At 46.0% G+C, this 16,070-nt stretch overlaps 1 protein-coding gene across 50 annotated transcripts in view; it reads left to right on the top strand.

The window, feature by feature from the left end:
- LOC149357393 (uncharacterized) overlaps nucleotides 1-16,070 on the top strand; it is a 172,333-nt gene that overhangs the window by 57,343 nt on the left and 98,920 nt on the right. For 45 of the 50 annotated variants that reach the window (XM_089584625.1, XM_089584638.1, XM_089584617.1 and 42 more), the window contains 4 exons: nucleotides 2,860-2,952; nucleotides 4,262-4,458; nucleotides 9,390-9,503; nucleotides 10,961-11,053. In XM_089584625.1, coding sequence (XP_089440751.1) covers nucleotides 2,860-2,952; nucleotides 4,262-4,458; nucleotides 9,390-9,503; nucleotides 10,961-11,053 — 497 coding nt within the window. The remainder of the gene's footprint in view (nucleotides 1-2,859; nucleotides 2,953-4,261; nucleotides 4,459-9,389; nucleotides 9,504-10,960; nucleotides 11,054-16,070) is intronic. The other 5 variants (XM_089584610.1, XM_089584619.1, XM_089584626.1 and 2 more) reach the window with 3 other exon arrangements.

The following is a 16,070-nucleotide window of genomic DNA, read 5'->3' as shown; positions in this document are numbered from 1 at the left end:
GTTGGTCGTGGAGTGGCAGCGAGCCCATCTCTTTTTCCATGGTGGCTCCGAGCCTCTATGTATTCGACGATGACTGATGCCATGCCTGCCATTACGGACTACGCTTAGAAGACCGCAGTGCAGCCTGGCTGCAGTCAGCATGCTTGGCCGTGTCGAAGTGCGGTCAACTTCGACCCAAGCGAACAATGGGCTTAAGATTGGGCACAAAAGAGCCGAATTCCCTGTGCCTCCTACAGTGCCGAGCACCTGGTGGGTTGGCGGGTACTATGCCCAACCGTGGCGGCCATGTTTCGAAAAGAAGGTCCAGTTTCCGGTGCTTCCCTCGGTCGAGCCTGCCTCACGCGCCGTGTCGCGTGTTTCAAGTACAGATGCCGGCAACAGGTATCGACCACCAGCTGGAAACGAACACGCGCGGACGTACCGCAGCCTAGGCTACTTCGATGGCATTCTCCTCACCCTCAATCTCATACACGTGACGGAAAGGAAAGGAAAAAAAAACATTTGAAACGTCTGTATACGACTTGGCGTCATGCCACTTCCACTGCATACCACTTTGATTCCCAGAATCTAAATCTCTGTCTTGAAACAGTCACGGCTAAGTAGGCTATATTCTTTTTTGTACTTCTCTTACAAACACATTCTAGACTCGAATACACCTGTATGGGAGTACAAAGGGGAGTAAGGGGTCCACTAGTGTACATTCTTTTTAAAGCTTGTGTGCTGTATGACAACTTCCCTCTCTTTTTACTCCTTTCCGTTTGTAGTGTAGATAACGGCGGTAAATTCCTTCAAGCTGACATCCGCCATTTTCGTCCCAGTACATGGAAGCTCCTCTATTCTCGAAATTACGAACCGAGTGGAAAAGCTTAAAACTGGGGTTTTTTCCAGGCTGTTTTAAATCACCGCAAATGTGTCTAATTCCCAGCAAATATCATGCCTCTGCGCTGATATATCATCACTGGTTTGCGACACGTTTTTTTCGGGCTGCGTACGTGTTTGCAGTTTGTTATACTCCATTTACCTCAGAATTCACCACCCATATCTGCATAGGTGCGCGTTAAGAGACACTTTCTAGCGCCTCCTGACACAACCAATCTTCATTGTGTAGTTTTGTATGTAGTGTAGATTCTAGCTTCGTTGTAAGGGCGTTCATTGTGGTGTAAATGTATGAGGTATGTATTGGCCGCGAAAGACAAGCATTAAAAGAGATGATTATGGAAATGAACGTAGTGTAGCGGTAAAATATCTGGCTGGAAACATTAGTGCCGTCTGATAATGATATATAGTCCAAACATATTTTTCTTTCATAAAGAGTGAGCATGAGATAAAATTTCAAATTTCCCTTTAGAACTACTCCATCAAGATTGGCTGTGTCAGAACGTGCTAGAAAAATTGTCTGAAGGTGCACCGATGCAGATATGGGAAGTGAATTCTTGGTGAATCAAACATAATGAATTCGAGTTTTGCACGATTGATATGCTCAAGGCTAACTCTCCGCTGTAATAATTTTTTCTGACCAGCGTTAATTTTGTGTAAAAGTACACTCGCAGACTTTTCGCATGTGAAAGCTGTGGTGTCGGTTGAGTACAAAATATTTCACGTGACACAATGGGTTGGAAAAATCGTTATTGTACAACAGAAGAAGTAAAAGGCCCAAGATATATTAAGAAACTTCCATGATTACAGGCTTTGCAGTGAGCAATTTAACGTTTATCTGGATAATTTGCGATCGGTTAGAAAAATAGGTTTGAAGGAGTTGTAGAGGTGGACCAGTTCTTAACTAGGTCAGTCTGTGATGAACGGAGCCTTGGTGGCCTCTATCAAAAACTTTGGTGAGGTGAATAAATGTACGGCTCCAAGGACAAGAGCCTCCTTGATTTTATCAGTAAATGATAACAGCGTAAGTCAGTTGAAGGTTATTGGAGGAAACAAAATTCGAGAGGTGATTTCAACCTGAATTTCAATAGCTATGTCATCAGTCGCATAGAGATTGAGTGCTTTTTCGATACCTTTGCCAAGAAAACGATGATATCAAATGGAAGGGTACTTTTTGTAGTAGGGGTGATAGATATTCTCTCAGAGAGAGAGAGAAAAGTAACACATATTAGGGCTCATTTATTGCGAGAAGAAAGAACAAGCTGTACTTCTTGACAGCCAAAGTACGGACACGTTCGTTAGGTCGTAAACAAGTACAACATACTTTTTAAGGTGTTTCAACTGCATGTGTGCACATAGGGGAAGGGCTTCAACACAATAAAACGGAGTAAAAGGAACGCAGGAACAAGGATTTTTCAGAAAGGTAGCTGTGTCAGTCCTTATCTTCGTATGACGTCCTTTACCTGTGTTTAAATCGCGTTCCCAAGATATAGCCCGCCTCCTCCCATGATGTGAAACCATGAAGCCGCGTTCGTTGTCATGCCATATTGAATTTTCTTAAGGCTATTTGTTAAGGGGCATCCCCTAGCATTCTAGGAATACAGTCACTTGATTGAAAACCCCTTTCAGAGCCCCTTTTAGCCGAGCGAGAAGGGTGTCGACGCGAGAGCATTGATAGCTTAATCCCCATATATGCCGAATGGACCATTCTCTACTTAACATTCATAGGCCACTCGCAGTCGTCATAACACTCATGACGCAGTGAAGAGAATACACGAAATGAGGAGAATGCAGGAAGGCTAAGAATAATTTGACACTGCTCTGAACTAAATTATAATGCAAAAGAACAATGGGAAAAAGATGGGAAAGGCGAGATTGTAGAGAAAAATACGTGGGTTTTTGAGAACAGGAGGGATATGGGGAGAGATATAAATTAAGGTTTTTGTCGGATTGTCGTAATGGATTAGACTGTCTCCTTTTCAGGCCTCGCTAGAGCGAGACCACCTTACGGTGAGCACTCCGCCTCTGGAATCTGCGCTCTGGCGCCAAGACCGGTCTTCAAGTTCGCGGAGCCTGGTAAGCCTTCGAAGCGGACGGTGCTTTGGTACTTGCGCTATGTGCTCGGGGCACATACTGGAACAATTTGCAGCGTTCAGATCGGGCAGAGTTTTTTGAGCAGCTCTTTAAATTAATGAAGCCGCTGTGATGTTTTTCCTGAAATGACTTGTCACATACAAATCTGCTTATCTCTGGCCTTATCTCTGCTTGCAGCGGTAGGATATTTAAACGGCGAATTTGGACTTTGTACTTAGCGTCTGCCTCTCGCGTTGTTTTTTGCGCTAGCCAAAGCTTAGTTTTTCCCGCTAACAGCCCCCGTGATGCGTCATGCATCCTGCACCATATGCCAAAGAGCACAAGCTGGGCAGCATGCTCTGCCCACCGCCCAGGTGACCTCTGGCGCTCCTTTTTAAAGTGAAAGCTTTCATAACAAATCCAGCTGTATAGAGGAATCAATCGTCCCGTATTTATTGCGCGGCATCATGTAGTCGCCTGCTACTATGTGAGCAGTGCCGATCACGAGGTGCGCCTATTCGTTACTGGGAGCATTCGGCCGTTGGTCGTCCAGTGGCATCGATCCCGGAGGAAGTCGCAATAGCTCTCGCTGTCGCCGATCCAAAATCGAGAACAGTTATCACAGACTCTTGCCGGGCCTGTGAACATTATCTTGCAGGCGAAATATTCCATCTTGCCTCCCAAATTCTAAGACGCGCTCCCGCCGATCCAACTCGCACAAAAGTGATCTGGGCTCCTGGCCACCAGGGTCTACGAGGCAATCAGGCCGCTGATGCGGCCACCCGAGCGCTCACACACCGGGCTCCTCATCCTAGCTCTCCTGGCTCAGAAGCTCATAAACCGCTTCTGCGGTTCCGCGAAATCCTAATTCATTATTGCGACAGCCACCGTCGCTACCCAGTACCTGCCAAAGGGCTGAGTAAGGCGGAGGAGCGAACTCTGCGGCGCCTGTAGACAGGAACTCTTCTCTGTCCTGCCATAGCAAAACACTTCGATCCGAACACAGATGCGCGCTACCCGCACTATGGAGATATCTGCGATATCTTTCACATGGTGTGGGCATGTACTCAGAATCCTCACCTTCCCCCTTCCCCCACCCCCACCCGAGATGCATGGGAGACTGCCCTCCTCAACTGCTCCACACTGGAGTCTCATAGGGCTCTAGTAAAGCGGGCGCGAGACAGGGCCTCGTAGAGCGGTGTCCCGGACTAAAGATACCGACCATGTAGCAGGGTTTTTTTACCCTCAAACTCTCTTTTCATATTAAAGTTTTTCACCAACACCACCATCTCTTTTCCATGGTGGCTCCGAGCCTCTATATATTCGACGATGACTGATGCCATGCCTGCCATTACGGACTACGCTGAGAAGACAGCAGTGCAGCCTGGCTGCAGTCAGCATGCTTGGCCGTGTCGACGTGCGGTCATCTTCGACCCAAGCGAACAATGGGCTTATGTGTGGGCACAAAAGAGCCGAATTTCCTGTGCCTCCTACAGTGCCGAGCACCTGGTGGGTTGGCGGGTACTATGCCCAACCGTGGCGGCCATGTTTCAAAAAGAAGGTCCCGTTTCCGGTCCTTCCCTCGGTCGAGCTTGCCTCACTCGCCGTGTCGCGTGTTTCAGGTAGAGATGCCGGCAACAGGTCTCGACCACCAGCTGGAAACGAACACGCGCGGACGTACCGCAGAATAGGCTACTTCGAAGGCATTCTCCTCACCCTCAAACTCATACACGTGACGGAAAGGAAAGGAAAAAACATTTGAAACGTCTGTATACGACTTGGCGTCATGCCACTTCCACTGCATACCACTTGGTTTCCCAGAATCTAAATCTCTGTCTTGAAACAGTCACGGCTAAGTAGGCTATATTCTTTTTTGTACTTCTCGTACAAACACACTCTAGACACGAATACGCCTGTATGGGACTACAAAGGGAGTAAGGGGTCCACTAGTGCACATTGTTTTTAAAGCTTGTGTGCTGTATGACAACTTCACTCCCTTTTTACCCCTTTCCGTTTGGAGTGTAGATAACGGCGGTAAATTCCTTCAAGCTGACTTCCACCATTTTCGTCCCAGTACATGGCAGCTCCTCTATTTTCGAAATTACGAACCGGGCAGAAAAAGCTTAAAACTGGGGTTTTTTCTAGGCTGTTTTAAATCACCGCAAATGTGTCTAATTCCCAGCAAATATGATGCCTCTGCGCTGATATATCATCAGTGGTTTCCGACACGCTTTTTTCGGGCTGCGTACGTGTTTGAAGTTGGTTATATTCCATTTACCTCAGATTTCACCACCCATATATGCATAGGTGCGCGTTAACAGACACTTTCTAGCACCTACTGACACAACCAATCTTCATTGTGTAGTTCTGGATGTTGTGCAGATTCTAGCTTCGTTCTAAGGGCGCTCGTTGTGGTATAAATGCATGAGGTATGTATTGGCCGCGAAAGACAAGCATTAAGAGAGATGATTATGGACATTAATGTAGTGTAGCGGTAAAATATCTGGCTGGAAACATTAGTGCGGTCTGGTAATGATATATAGTCCAAAGATAGACTTCTTTCATAAAGAATGAGCATGAGATAAAATTTCATATTTCCCTTTAGAACTACTCCATCAAGATTGGCTGTGTCAGGAGGTGCTAGAAAAAGACTGAAGGTGCACCGATGCAGATATGGGAAGTGAATTCTTGGTGAATCAAACATAATGAATTCGAGTTTCTCACGATTGATATGCTCAAGGTTAACTCCCCACTGTAATAAATTATTTTGACCAGCGTTAATTTCGTGTAAAAGTACAGTCACAGATTTTGTGGATGTGAAAGCTGTGGTGTCGTTTGAGTACAAAATATTTCACGTGACACAATGAGTTGGAAAAATAGTTATTGTACAACAGAAGAAGTAAAAGGCCCAAGATATATTAAGAAACTTCCATGATTACAGGCTTTGCAGTGAGCAGGTTAACGTTTATCTGGATAATTTGCGATCGGTTAGAAAAATAGGTTTGAAGGAGTTGTAGAGGTGGACCAGTTCTTAACTAGGTCGTCTGTGATGAACGGAGCCTTGGTGGCCTCTATCAAAAACTTTGGTGAGGTGAATAAACATACGCCTGCAACGACAACAGCCTCCTTGATTTTATCAGTAAATGATAACAGCTTAAGTCACTTGAAAGTTATTGAAGGAAACAAAATTCGAGAGGTGAAATCAACCTGAATTTCAATAGCTATGTAATCAGTCGCCTAGAGATTGATTGCTTTTTCGATACCTTTGCTAAGAAAAAGATGATATCAAATGGAAGGGCACTTTTTGGTAGTAGGGGTGATAGATATTCTCTCACAGAGAGAGAGAGAGAGAGAGAAAAGTAACACATATTAGCACCCTTCAAAAAGGATCCGAGGCGCAGGTGGATCCCAGCTACGTCCTCCCCCTCAGCCGTCGACTAGGACCTGCTGGATAAGTTTATATTAAGCGAAGGGACCGAGTCCAAACCCGCACCAGTTGTTTCGAGTGAAAAAAATCGCGCTTCATCGTGACGTGTGGAGCGCACGCAAAATGAAAATTCGCATCGGCATATACGTTAGGCAACATGGCTGCTCATACAGCAATGCAGGAGAAAAATTTTTCACTTAAGCCAAATGGAAATCATTACGGTCATTTTATGTTCCCGTGTCATTTTAAATTTCAGTTCCATGGGTGTTACAATCTTTATGAATGAAATCGGTAATGAACTGCCAACGGCGCCGGGTGTTTTTAGCGTTTTTCAGGAATTTTGACTTGGAAACTAGTCACGTTCAGGGAATTTAAAAATGGCTGAAAGTGTACCAGAACACCTTCAGAACTGTTTAAGAGCACTGCTAAGTGGCTGTCACTTCACCTTTACTGTAGGTGACTTTTCTTACTTATGGCTCTTAGTAAACCCCTGGTGGTGAACTTATTCCGGGTAGTCCGAGTGGACGTTGAATGATGGCGTGTCGTTTCGAATGGTTAATACAGTCAGTAACTTTAGCTCAATGCTTTGCGGATCGTTTCGATCAGTTAGCAGCCAAGAAGTACTCCAGGTGGCACAATAATGCGCGAGATACCGAGGCTAACTTAACAATTTCCGCACATCCGAGGTCCAGACATGATAGTTGGTTGTAGCTGAAGTCGAATACTTCGGTCTGCGATATCCGAAATAACACACGAATGTTCATTATATCCGAGGTGGCATACTTAGGCTCGGTATATCCACGCCTAACGCACTAATATTCTTTGTACCGACGTGACCTACAGAGGTTCGTTGTGGTGGTGGTAGAGTAAATACACAAACAGGACTAGCGCCTTACAGATACCTGTCAGCAGTTGCTTCGCCTGAGTCACTGATTTAAGAGGTTGCAGCCCCACCACTGACTCACAAGGCCCATCGCCTGCAAAAACTTCAGGAGTGATCGTGACATTAATCATTGCTCAGTTCGAGAGCCATCGGGTTACACGCAGGTGGAACACCTGCCAGTGAGCTGTAGGTCGCAGTTTCTGTTTGCACATATTCTAATGCTCACACGTTAATAAAGTAGAAGTCTTGTCAAGAACAACTTACATTCCTTACAGTGCTCACATATGTGGCAGAAACGTGGAGGCTAACCAAGAGGGTTGACCTTAAGTTAAGGACAACGCAGCGAGCTATGGAAAGAAAAATGATAGCTCTAACGTAAAGAGATCGGATGTGGGCGGAGTGGGTGAGAGAACAAATGCGGGTTAATGACATGCTAGTCGAAATCAAGAGGAAGAAATGGGCTTGGGCAGGGCATGTAATGCGAAGGCAAGATAACCGCTGAACTTTAAGGGTAGCGGAGTGGATTCCAAGAGAAGGCAAGCGTAGCAGGCGGCGACAGAAAGTTCGGTGGGCGGATGAGTTAAGAAGTTTGCGGGGATGCGGAGGCTGCAACTGGCGAAGGACAGGGTTAATTGGCAAGAAAATGGAGAAGCTTTTGCACTGCAGTGGGCGTAGTCAGGCTGATGATGATGACAGTTGTAACGGAATACCACTCAGTAATACGAGTCATCTGGACAAATTAACCCCTCTTGAATAATTATTTAGTAAATGGTTTACGATTACAAGGCATTGCAGAACCAATACATATGAAAACTGTCAGGCTATCTTTGGTTGATTGTTTCAGTGGGTTAGCATTTTCTGTCCCTCCTAATTCGGCTGTGGCTACGTCTGAAGCGTATGGCGCAATAGCGGTAATGGGTTAATGGGCACATATCCGCCATTGGTCGTTCTTTCCTTTCCAGTCACGGATCGCTGGGACTCTTTACAGCTGGGCTGTCGAAGGGAGGCAGTGGTATAATGGATGCGCCACTGCTCCTCGAGATGGCTGCTTACAAAACGGCCACCGGTGGGGCTTGTAACACATTGGTGGGAAGATTGTGATGACACCGCAGGGTCCGCACCACGTCCCGCGGTCCTCGTTACTGACCACCGTGCAGGTGACAGGTAAATTAATGATCGGTCCTGAGAAGTTCCTTGGGAAGAGCCACCTATGCCTAAAGTTCGTTGTGTTCGAGGTGTCCACGCATTGCGGCGAGGTGGGGACGGGCGATGGTGGCCACCCTTCTCGCTGAAGCAGACCCTTTTAGTGCTCGAACACTAAAAATGGTATAGTGATTCGTTTTATGGAGGCTTAATTAGCCATCAGTTTTATCGCGTACGCCTGCTCAGGGTGATAATGTGGGATTCAATAGAGAAAAATAGTGGCATCTATCTATGCAACGCGGGCCAGGCACGCAATTAACGCCCCTGTCGAGAGATGCCGCGTATAAGAAGTGCCTTAGTGTCAAGAAATGCCACTGGATGAAGTAGGCTGCTTCCGTTGTTATTCTAGTATTTATCTGATATTTGGAAATTTAACGAAGTTATGTGCTAATACTGCACAGAAGTAAGGGGCACATTGTTGAAACCCGTCGCTTCAATGAAATCCTGTGACGCCAGACAAAGAAAACGAGCAACTCACCAACAAAAGTAAAGCTTTAAAAACGCGTTCTTCGAAGTGAAACCGTTAAGTCTTCTTTGTGAAGTTCTCTAGGTCGAAACTGGTGACACCACGGTAAACGTGTGGCAAACCAGTGAAGGTATATTTGCGCAGAGACATCATATTTGCTGTCAGTTGGACACATTTGGCATGATTTAAAACAGCCTGGAAAAAACCCCACTCGTAAGTTTTTTCATTCAGCTCGTAATTTTGAGAATAGAGAAGCTGCCAAATACTGGGACGAAAATAGTAGAAGTCAGCTTGAGGGAATTTACCACGGTTTCCTATTTGTAAGCGGTTTCAAGAGAAAGATATAGATTCCTGGAATCCAAGGAATCCTGGAATTCAAATGCTAACGCATCCATAGTGGTCAGAGTGGGGACAACGAGATTTTTGTTGACTCGTTCTGATACACTCATGCTCTTTTTTAGCCCAACACAGAGAGCGAGCACCCTGTGAGTAGCCGACCACGAGCCACAGTGCGTGTTCGCCTTCCACAAGGCTCCCTCCCCCACCCCGGACATCGGGCAGGATTCCGACTCAGGGTATGTCCGCACAGGGCACATTGTAGCTTGTGTTATGGTACTCGCAGCGGAATCAAAAATTCTCGCGAAGTGTTCTCTCCGTCTCGAACCTCTACTTTGGCGCTTTGTTTATCACCGGCAGCTTATAGGTTATCGCTGTGCTTGCTAGGCAGGATTGCACCGCAGCACTTTTGGAAAATCATAGTCATGCGCTGCTGTATGGTAGCTCTTTGAAATGACAGGCACTGTTCCATGCCTGTTTTCTATGCTCCTTTTAGTTTTAAAAGATATTTATGCTGAGCGAAATGTTGTGAAATATATTCGTATAGTGTAAACGGGAGATAACGTACTGTGGACGATTAATTATCTGCGTTGCGACCAACCTTCTAAATAAAACAAGCCGCACCCTTCTGCACGATGTCTGTTTACAATGAATGCATTAGAAGCAACGTGTCGAAACAATGATTAGGCGCTAAACATTAAATAAATAACTTACTTCTGTCCTCAATACGGCCAATCGAAGAGAACCATATTGTAACCAGGCGCGCTTTCTATCGTTTCTTAAGATTTTTCCCGAAAGATTGATACTGGCTACTAACCGACAATGTTGATGTACAGTTATGTTGACGTAAGGCACATGATTCTTTATTTCGTACCCATCTTGACCCTCAAATATTGCTGCTTAGAGGATTCACAACCATCATCAGCAGTGTGCCTACTAAATGAAGTGGGCTGATTTATTGTGAGAAGAAAGAACAAGTTGCACTTCTTGACAGCCAAAGTACGGGCACGTTCGTTAGGTCGTAAACAAGTATACCTTACTTTTTAAGGTGTTTCAACTGCATGTGCGCACATAGGGGAAGGGATTCAACACAATAAAACGGAGTAAAATGAACGCAGGAACAAGGATTTTTCAGAAAGGTAACTGTGTCAGTCCTTATCTTCGTATGACGTCATTTAACTGTGTTTAAATCGCGTTCCCAAGATATAGCCGGCCTCCTCCCATGACGTGAAACCTTGAAGCCGCGTTCGTTGTCATGCCATATCGAATTTTTTTAAGGTTATTTGTTCAGGGGCGTCTCCTAGAATTCTAGGAATACAGTCACTTATTGAAAACCCCTTTCAGAGCCCCTTTTAGCTTAGTGAGAAGGGTGTCGACGCGAGAGCATTGATGGCTTAATCCCCATATATGCAGAATGGACCATTCTCTACTTAACATTCATAGGCCACTCGGAGTCGTCATAACACTCATGGCGCAGTGAAGAGAATACAGGAAATGAGGAGAATACAGGAAGGCTGAGAATAATTACACTGCTCTGAACTAAATTATCATGCAAAAGAACAATGATAATAAGATGGGAAGGGAGAGGTTGTAGAGAAAAATACGTGGGTTTTTGAGAACAGGAGGGATATGGGGAGAGATATAAATAAAGGTTTTTGTCTGATTGTCGTAATGGATTAGACTGTATCCTTTTCAGGCCTCGCTAGAGAGAGACCACCTTCCGATGAGCACTCCTCCTCTGGAATCTGCGCTCCAGCGCCCCGACCGGTCTTCAAGTTCGCGGAGCCTGGTAAGCCTTCGAAGCGGACGGTGCTTTGGTGCTTGCGCTATGCGCTCGGGGCACATACTGGAACAATTTGCAGCGTTCAGATCGGGCAGAGTTTTTTGAGCAGCTCTTTAAATTAATGAAGCCGCTGTGATGTTTTTCCTGAAATGACTTATCACATACAAATGTGCCTATCTCTGGCCTTATCTCTGGCCTTATCTCTGCTTGCAGCGGTAGGATAATTAAGCGGTGAATATGGACTTTGTACTTAGCGTCTGCCTCTCGGGTTGTTTTTGGCGCTAGCCAAAGCTTAGTTTTCCCGCTACCAGCCCCCGTGATACGTCATGCGTTCTGCACCATATGTCAAAGTGCACAAGCTGGGCAGCATGCTCTGCCCACCGCCCATGTGACCTCTGGCGCTCCCTTTTAAAGTGAAAGCTTTCATAACAAATCCAACTGTATAGAGGAATCACATCGTTCCGTATTTATTGCGCGGCATCATGTAGTCGCCTGCTACTATGTGAGCAGTGCCGATCGGCCGTTGGTCGTCCAGTGGCAGCGAGCCCGGAGGAAGTCGCAATAGCTCTCGCTGCCGCCGATCCAAAATCGAGAACAGTTATCACAGACTCTCGCCGGGCCTGTGTACATTATCTTGCAGGCGAAATATCCCCTCTTGCCTCCCAAATCCTAAGACGCGCTCCCGCCGATCCAACTCGCACAAAAGTGATCTGGGCTCCTGGCCACCAGGGTCTACGAGGCAATCAAGCCGCTGATGCGGCTGCCCGAGCGCTCACACACCGGGCTCCTCATCCTAGCTCTCCTCGCTCAGAAGCTCATAAACCGCTTCTGCGGTTCCGCGAAATCCTAATTCATTATTGCGACAGCCACCATCTCTACCCAGTATCTGCCAAGAGGCTGAGTAAGGCGGAGGAGCGAACTCTGCGGCGCCTGTAGACAGAAACTCTTCTCTGTCCTGCCATAGCAAAACATTTCGATCCGAACCCAGATGGGCGCTACCCGCACTGTGGAGAGATCTGCGATATCTTTCACATGGTGTGGGCATGTACTCAGAATCCTCACCTTCCCCCTTCCCCCACCCCCACCCGAGATGCATGGGAGACTGCCCTCCTCAACTGCTCCACACTGGAGTCTCATAGGGGTCTAGTAAAGCGGGCGCGAGACGGGGCCTCGTCGAGCGGTGTCCCGGACTAAGGATACCGACCATGTAGCAGGGTTTTTTTACCCTCAAACTCTCTTTGCATATTAAAGTTTTTCACCAACACCACCATCTCTTTTCCATGGTGGCTCCGAGCCTCTATATATTCGACGATGACTGATGCCATGCCTGCCATTACGGACTACGCTGAGAAGACCGCAGTGCAGCCTGGCTGCAGTCAGCATGCTTGGCCGTGTCGACGTGCGGTCATCTTCGACCCAAGCGAACAATGGGCTTAAGTTTGGGCACAAAAGAGCCGAATTTCCTGTGCCTCCTACAGTGCCGAGCACCTGGTGGGTTGGCGGGTACTATGCCCAACCGTGACGGCCATATTTCGAAAAGAAGGTCCCGTTTCCGGTGCTTCCCTCGGTCGAGCTTGCCTCACGCGCCGTGTCGCGTGTTTCAGGTAGAGATGCCGGCAACAGGTCTCGACCACCAGCTGGAAACGAACACCCGCGGATGTACCGCAGAATAGGCTACTTCGAAGGCATTCTCCTCACCCTCAAACTCATACACGTGACGGAAAGGAAAGGAAAAAACATTTGAAACGTCTGTATACGACTTGGCGTCATGCCACTTCCACTGCATACCACTTGGATTCCCAGAATCTAAATCTCTGTCTTGAAACAGTCACGGCTAAGTAGGCTATATTCTTTTTTGTACTTCTCGTACAAACACACTCTAGACACGAATACGCCTGTATGGGACTACAAAGGGAGTAAGGGGTCCACTAGTGCACATTGTTTTTAAAGCTTGTGTGCTGTATGACAACTTCACTCCCTTTTTACCCCTTTCCGTTTGGAGTGTAGATAACGGCGGTAAATTCCTTCAAGCTGACTTCCACCATTTTCGTCCCAGTACATGGCAGCTCCTCTATTTTCGAAATTACGAACCGGGTAGAAAAGCTTAAAACTGAGGTTTTTTCTAGGCTGTTTTAAATCACCGCAAATGTGTCTAATTCCCAGCAAATATGATGCCTCTGCGCTGATATATCATCAGTGGTTTCCGACACGCTTTTTTCGGGCTGCGTACGTGTTTGAAGTTGGTTATATTCCATTTACCTCAGATTTCACCACCCATATCTGCATAGGTGCGCGTTAACAGACACTTTCTAGCACCTACTGACACAACCAATCTTCATTGTGTAGTTCTGGATGTTGTGCAGATTCTAGCTTCGTTCTAAGGGCGCTCGTTGTGGTATAAATGCATGAGGTATGTATTGGCCGCGAAAGACAAGCATTAAGAGAGATGATTATGGACATTAATGTAGTGTAGCGGTAAAATATCTGGCTGGAAACATTAGTGCGGTCTGATAATGATATATAGTCCAAACATAAACTTCTTTCATAAAGAATGAGCATGAGATAAAATTTTATATTTCCCTTTAGAACTACTCCATCAAGATTGGCTGTGTCAGGAGGTGCTAGAAAAAGACTGAAGGTGCACCGATGCAGATATGGGAAGTGAATTCTTGGTGAATCAAACATAATGAATTCGAGTTTCTCACGATTGATATGCTCAAGGTTAACTCCCCACTGTAATAAATTATTTTGACCAGCGTTAATTTTGTGTAAAAGTACAGTCACAGATTTTGCGGATGTGAAAGCTGTGGTGTCGTTTGAGTACAACATATTTCACGTGACACAATGAGTTGGAAAAATCGTTATTGTACAACAGAAGAAGTAAAAGGCCCAAGATATATTAAGAAACTTCCATGATTACAGGCTTTGCAGTGAGCAGGTTAACGTTTATCTGGATAATTTGCGATCGGTTAGAAAAATAGGTTTGAAGGAGTTGTAGAGGTGTACCAGTTCTTAACTAGGTCAGTCTGTGATGAACGGAGCCTTGGTGGCCTCTATCAAAAACTTTGGTGAGGTGAATAAACATACTCCTGCAACGACAACAGCCTCCTTGATTTTATCAGTAAATGATAACAGCTTAAGTCACTTGAAAGTTATTGAATGAAACAAAATTCGAGAGGTGAAATCAACCTGAATTTCAATAGCTATGTAATCAGTCGCCTAGAGATTGATTGCTTTTTGATACCTTTGCTAAGAAAAAGATGATATCAAATGGAAGGGCACTTTTTGGCAGTAGGGGTGATAGATATTCTCTCACAGAGAGAGAGAGAGAGAGAGAGAGAAAAGTAACACATATTAGCACCCTTCAAAAAGGATCCGAGGCGCAGGTGGATCCCAGCTACGTCCTCCCCCTCAGCCGTCGACTAGGACCTCCTGGATAAGTTTATATTAAGCGAAGGGACCGAGTCCAAACCCGCACCAGTTGTTTCGAGTGAAAAAAATCGCGCTTCATCGTGACGTGTGGAGCGCACGCAAAATGAAAATTCGCATCGGCATATACGTTAGGCAACATGGCTGCTCATACAGCAATGCAGGAGAAAAATTTTTCACTTAAGCCAAATGGAAATCATTACGGTCATTTTATGTTCCCCTGTCATTTTAAATTTCAGTTCCATGGGTGTTACAATCTTTATGAATGAAATCGGTAATGAACTGCCAACGGCGCCGGGTGCTGTTAGCGTTTTTCAGCAATTTTGACTCGGATACTAGTCACGTTCAGCGCATTTAAAAATGCCTGAAAGTGTACCAGAACACCTCCAGAACTGTGTAAGAGCAGAGCTAAATGTCTGTCACTTCACCTTTACTGTAGGTGACTTTTCTTACTTATGGCTCTTAGTAAACACTTGGTGGTGAGATTATTCCGGTTAGTCCGAGTGGACGGTGAACGATGGCGTGTCGTTTGGAGTGGTTAATACAGGCAATAACTTTTGCTCAATGCTTTGCGGATCGTTTCCATCAGTTAGCAGCCAAGAAGTATTCCAGGTGGCACAATAATGCGCGAGATACCGAAGCTAACTTAACAATTTCCGCATATCCGAAGTACAGACATGATAGTTGGTTATATCTGAAGTCGTATACTTCGGTCTGCAATATCCGAGATAACCAAGAACGTTCATTATATCCGAGGTGGCCTACTTAGGCTCGGTATATCCACGCCTAACGCACTAATACTCTTTGTACCGCCGTGACCTACAGAGGTTCGTTGTGGTCGTGGCAGAGTAAATGCGCATACAGGACAAGCGCCTTACAGATACCTGTCAGCAGTTGCTTCGCCTGAGTCACTGATTTAAGAGGTTGCATCCCCACCAGTGACTCACAAGACCCATCACCTGCAAAAACTTCAGGAGTGATCGTGACATTAATCATTGCTCAGTTCGAGAGCCCCGGTTTACACGCAGGTGGAACACCTGCCAGTGAGCTGTAGCTCGCAGTTTCTGTTTGCACATATTCTAATGCTAACACGTTAATAAACTAGAAGTCTTGTCAAGGACAGTTTACAGTCCTTACAGTGCTGACATATGGGGCAGAGACGTAAAGGCTAACCAAGAGGGTTGAGCTTAAGTTAAGGACAACGCAGCGAGCTATGGAAAGAAAAATGATAGCTCTAACGTAAAGAGATCGGATGTGGGCGGAGTGGGTGAGAGAACAAATGCGGGTTAATGACATGCTAGTCGAAATCAAGAGGAAGAAATGGGCTTGGGCAGGGCATGTAATGCGAAGGCAAGATAACCGCTGAACTTTAAGGGTAGCGGAGTGGATTCCAAGAGAAGGCAAGCGTAGCAGGCGGCGACAGAAAGTTCGGTGGGCGGATGAGTTAAGAAGTTTGCGGGGATGCGGAGGCTGCAACTGGCGAAGGACAGGGTTAATTGGCAAGAAAATGGAGAAGCTTTTGCACTGCAGTGGGCGTAGTCAGGCTGATGATGATGACAGTTGTAACGGAATACCACTCAGTAATACGAGTCAT

This window comes from Amblyomma mixtum, chromosome 3 (genome assembly GCF_055824585.1).
Source record: "Amblyomma mixtum isolate Tamu chromosome 3, ASM5582458v1, whole genome shotgun sequence".
NCBI lineage: Eukaryota > Metazoa > Arthropoda > Arachnida > Ixodida > Ixodidae > Amblyomma > Amblyomma mixtum.
This window is presented reverse-complemented; position numbering and strand designations above follow the sequence as displayed.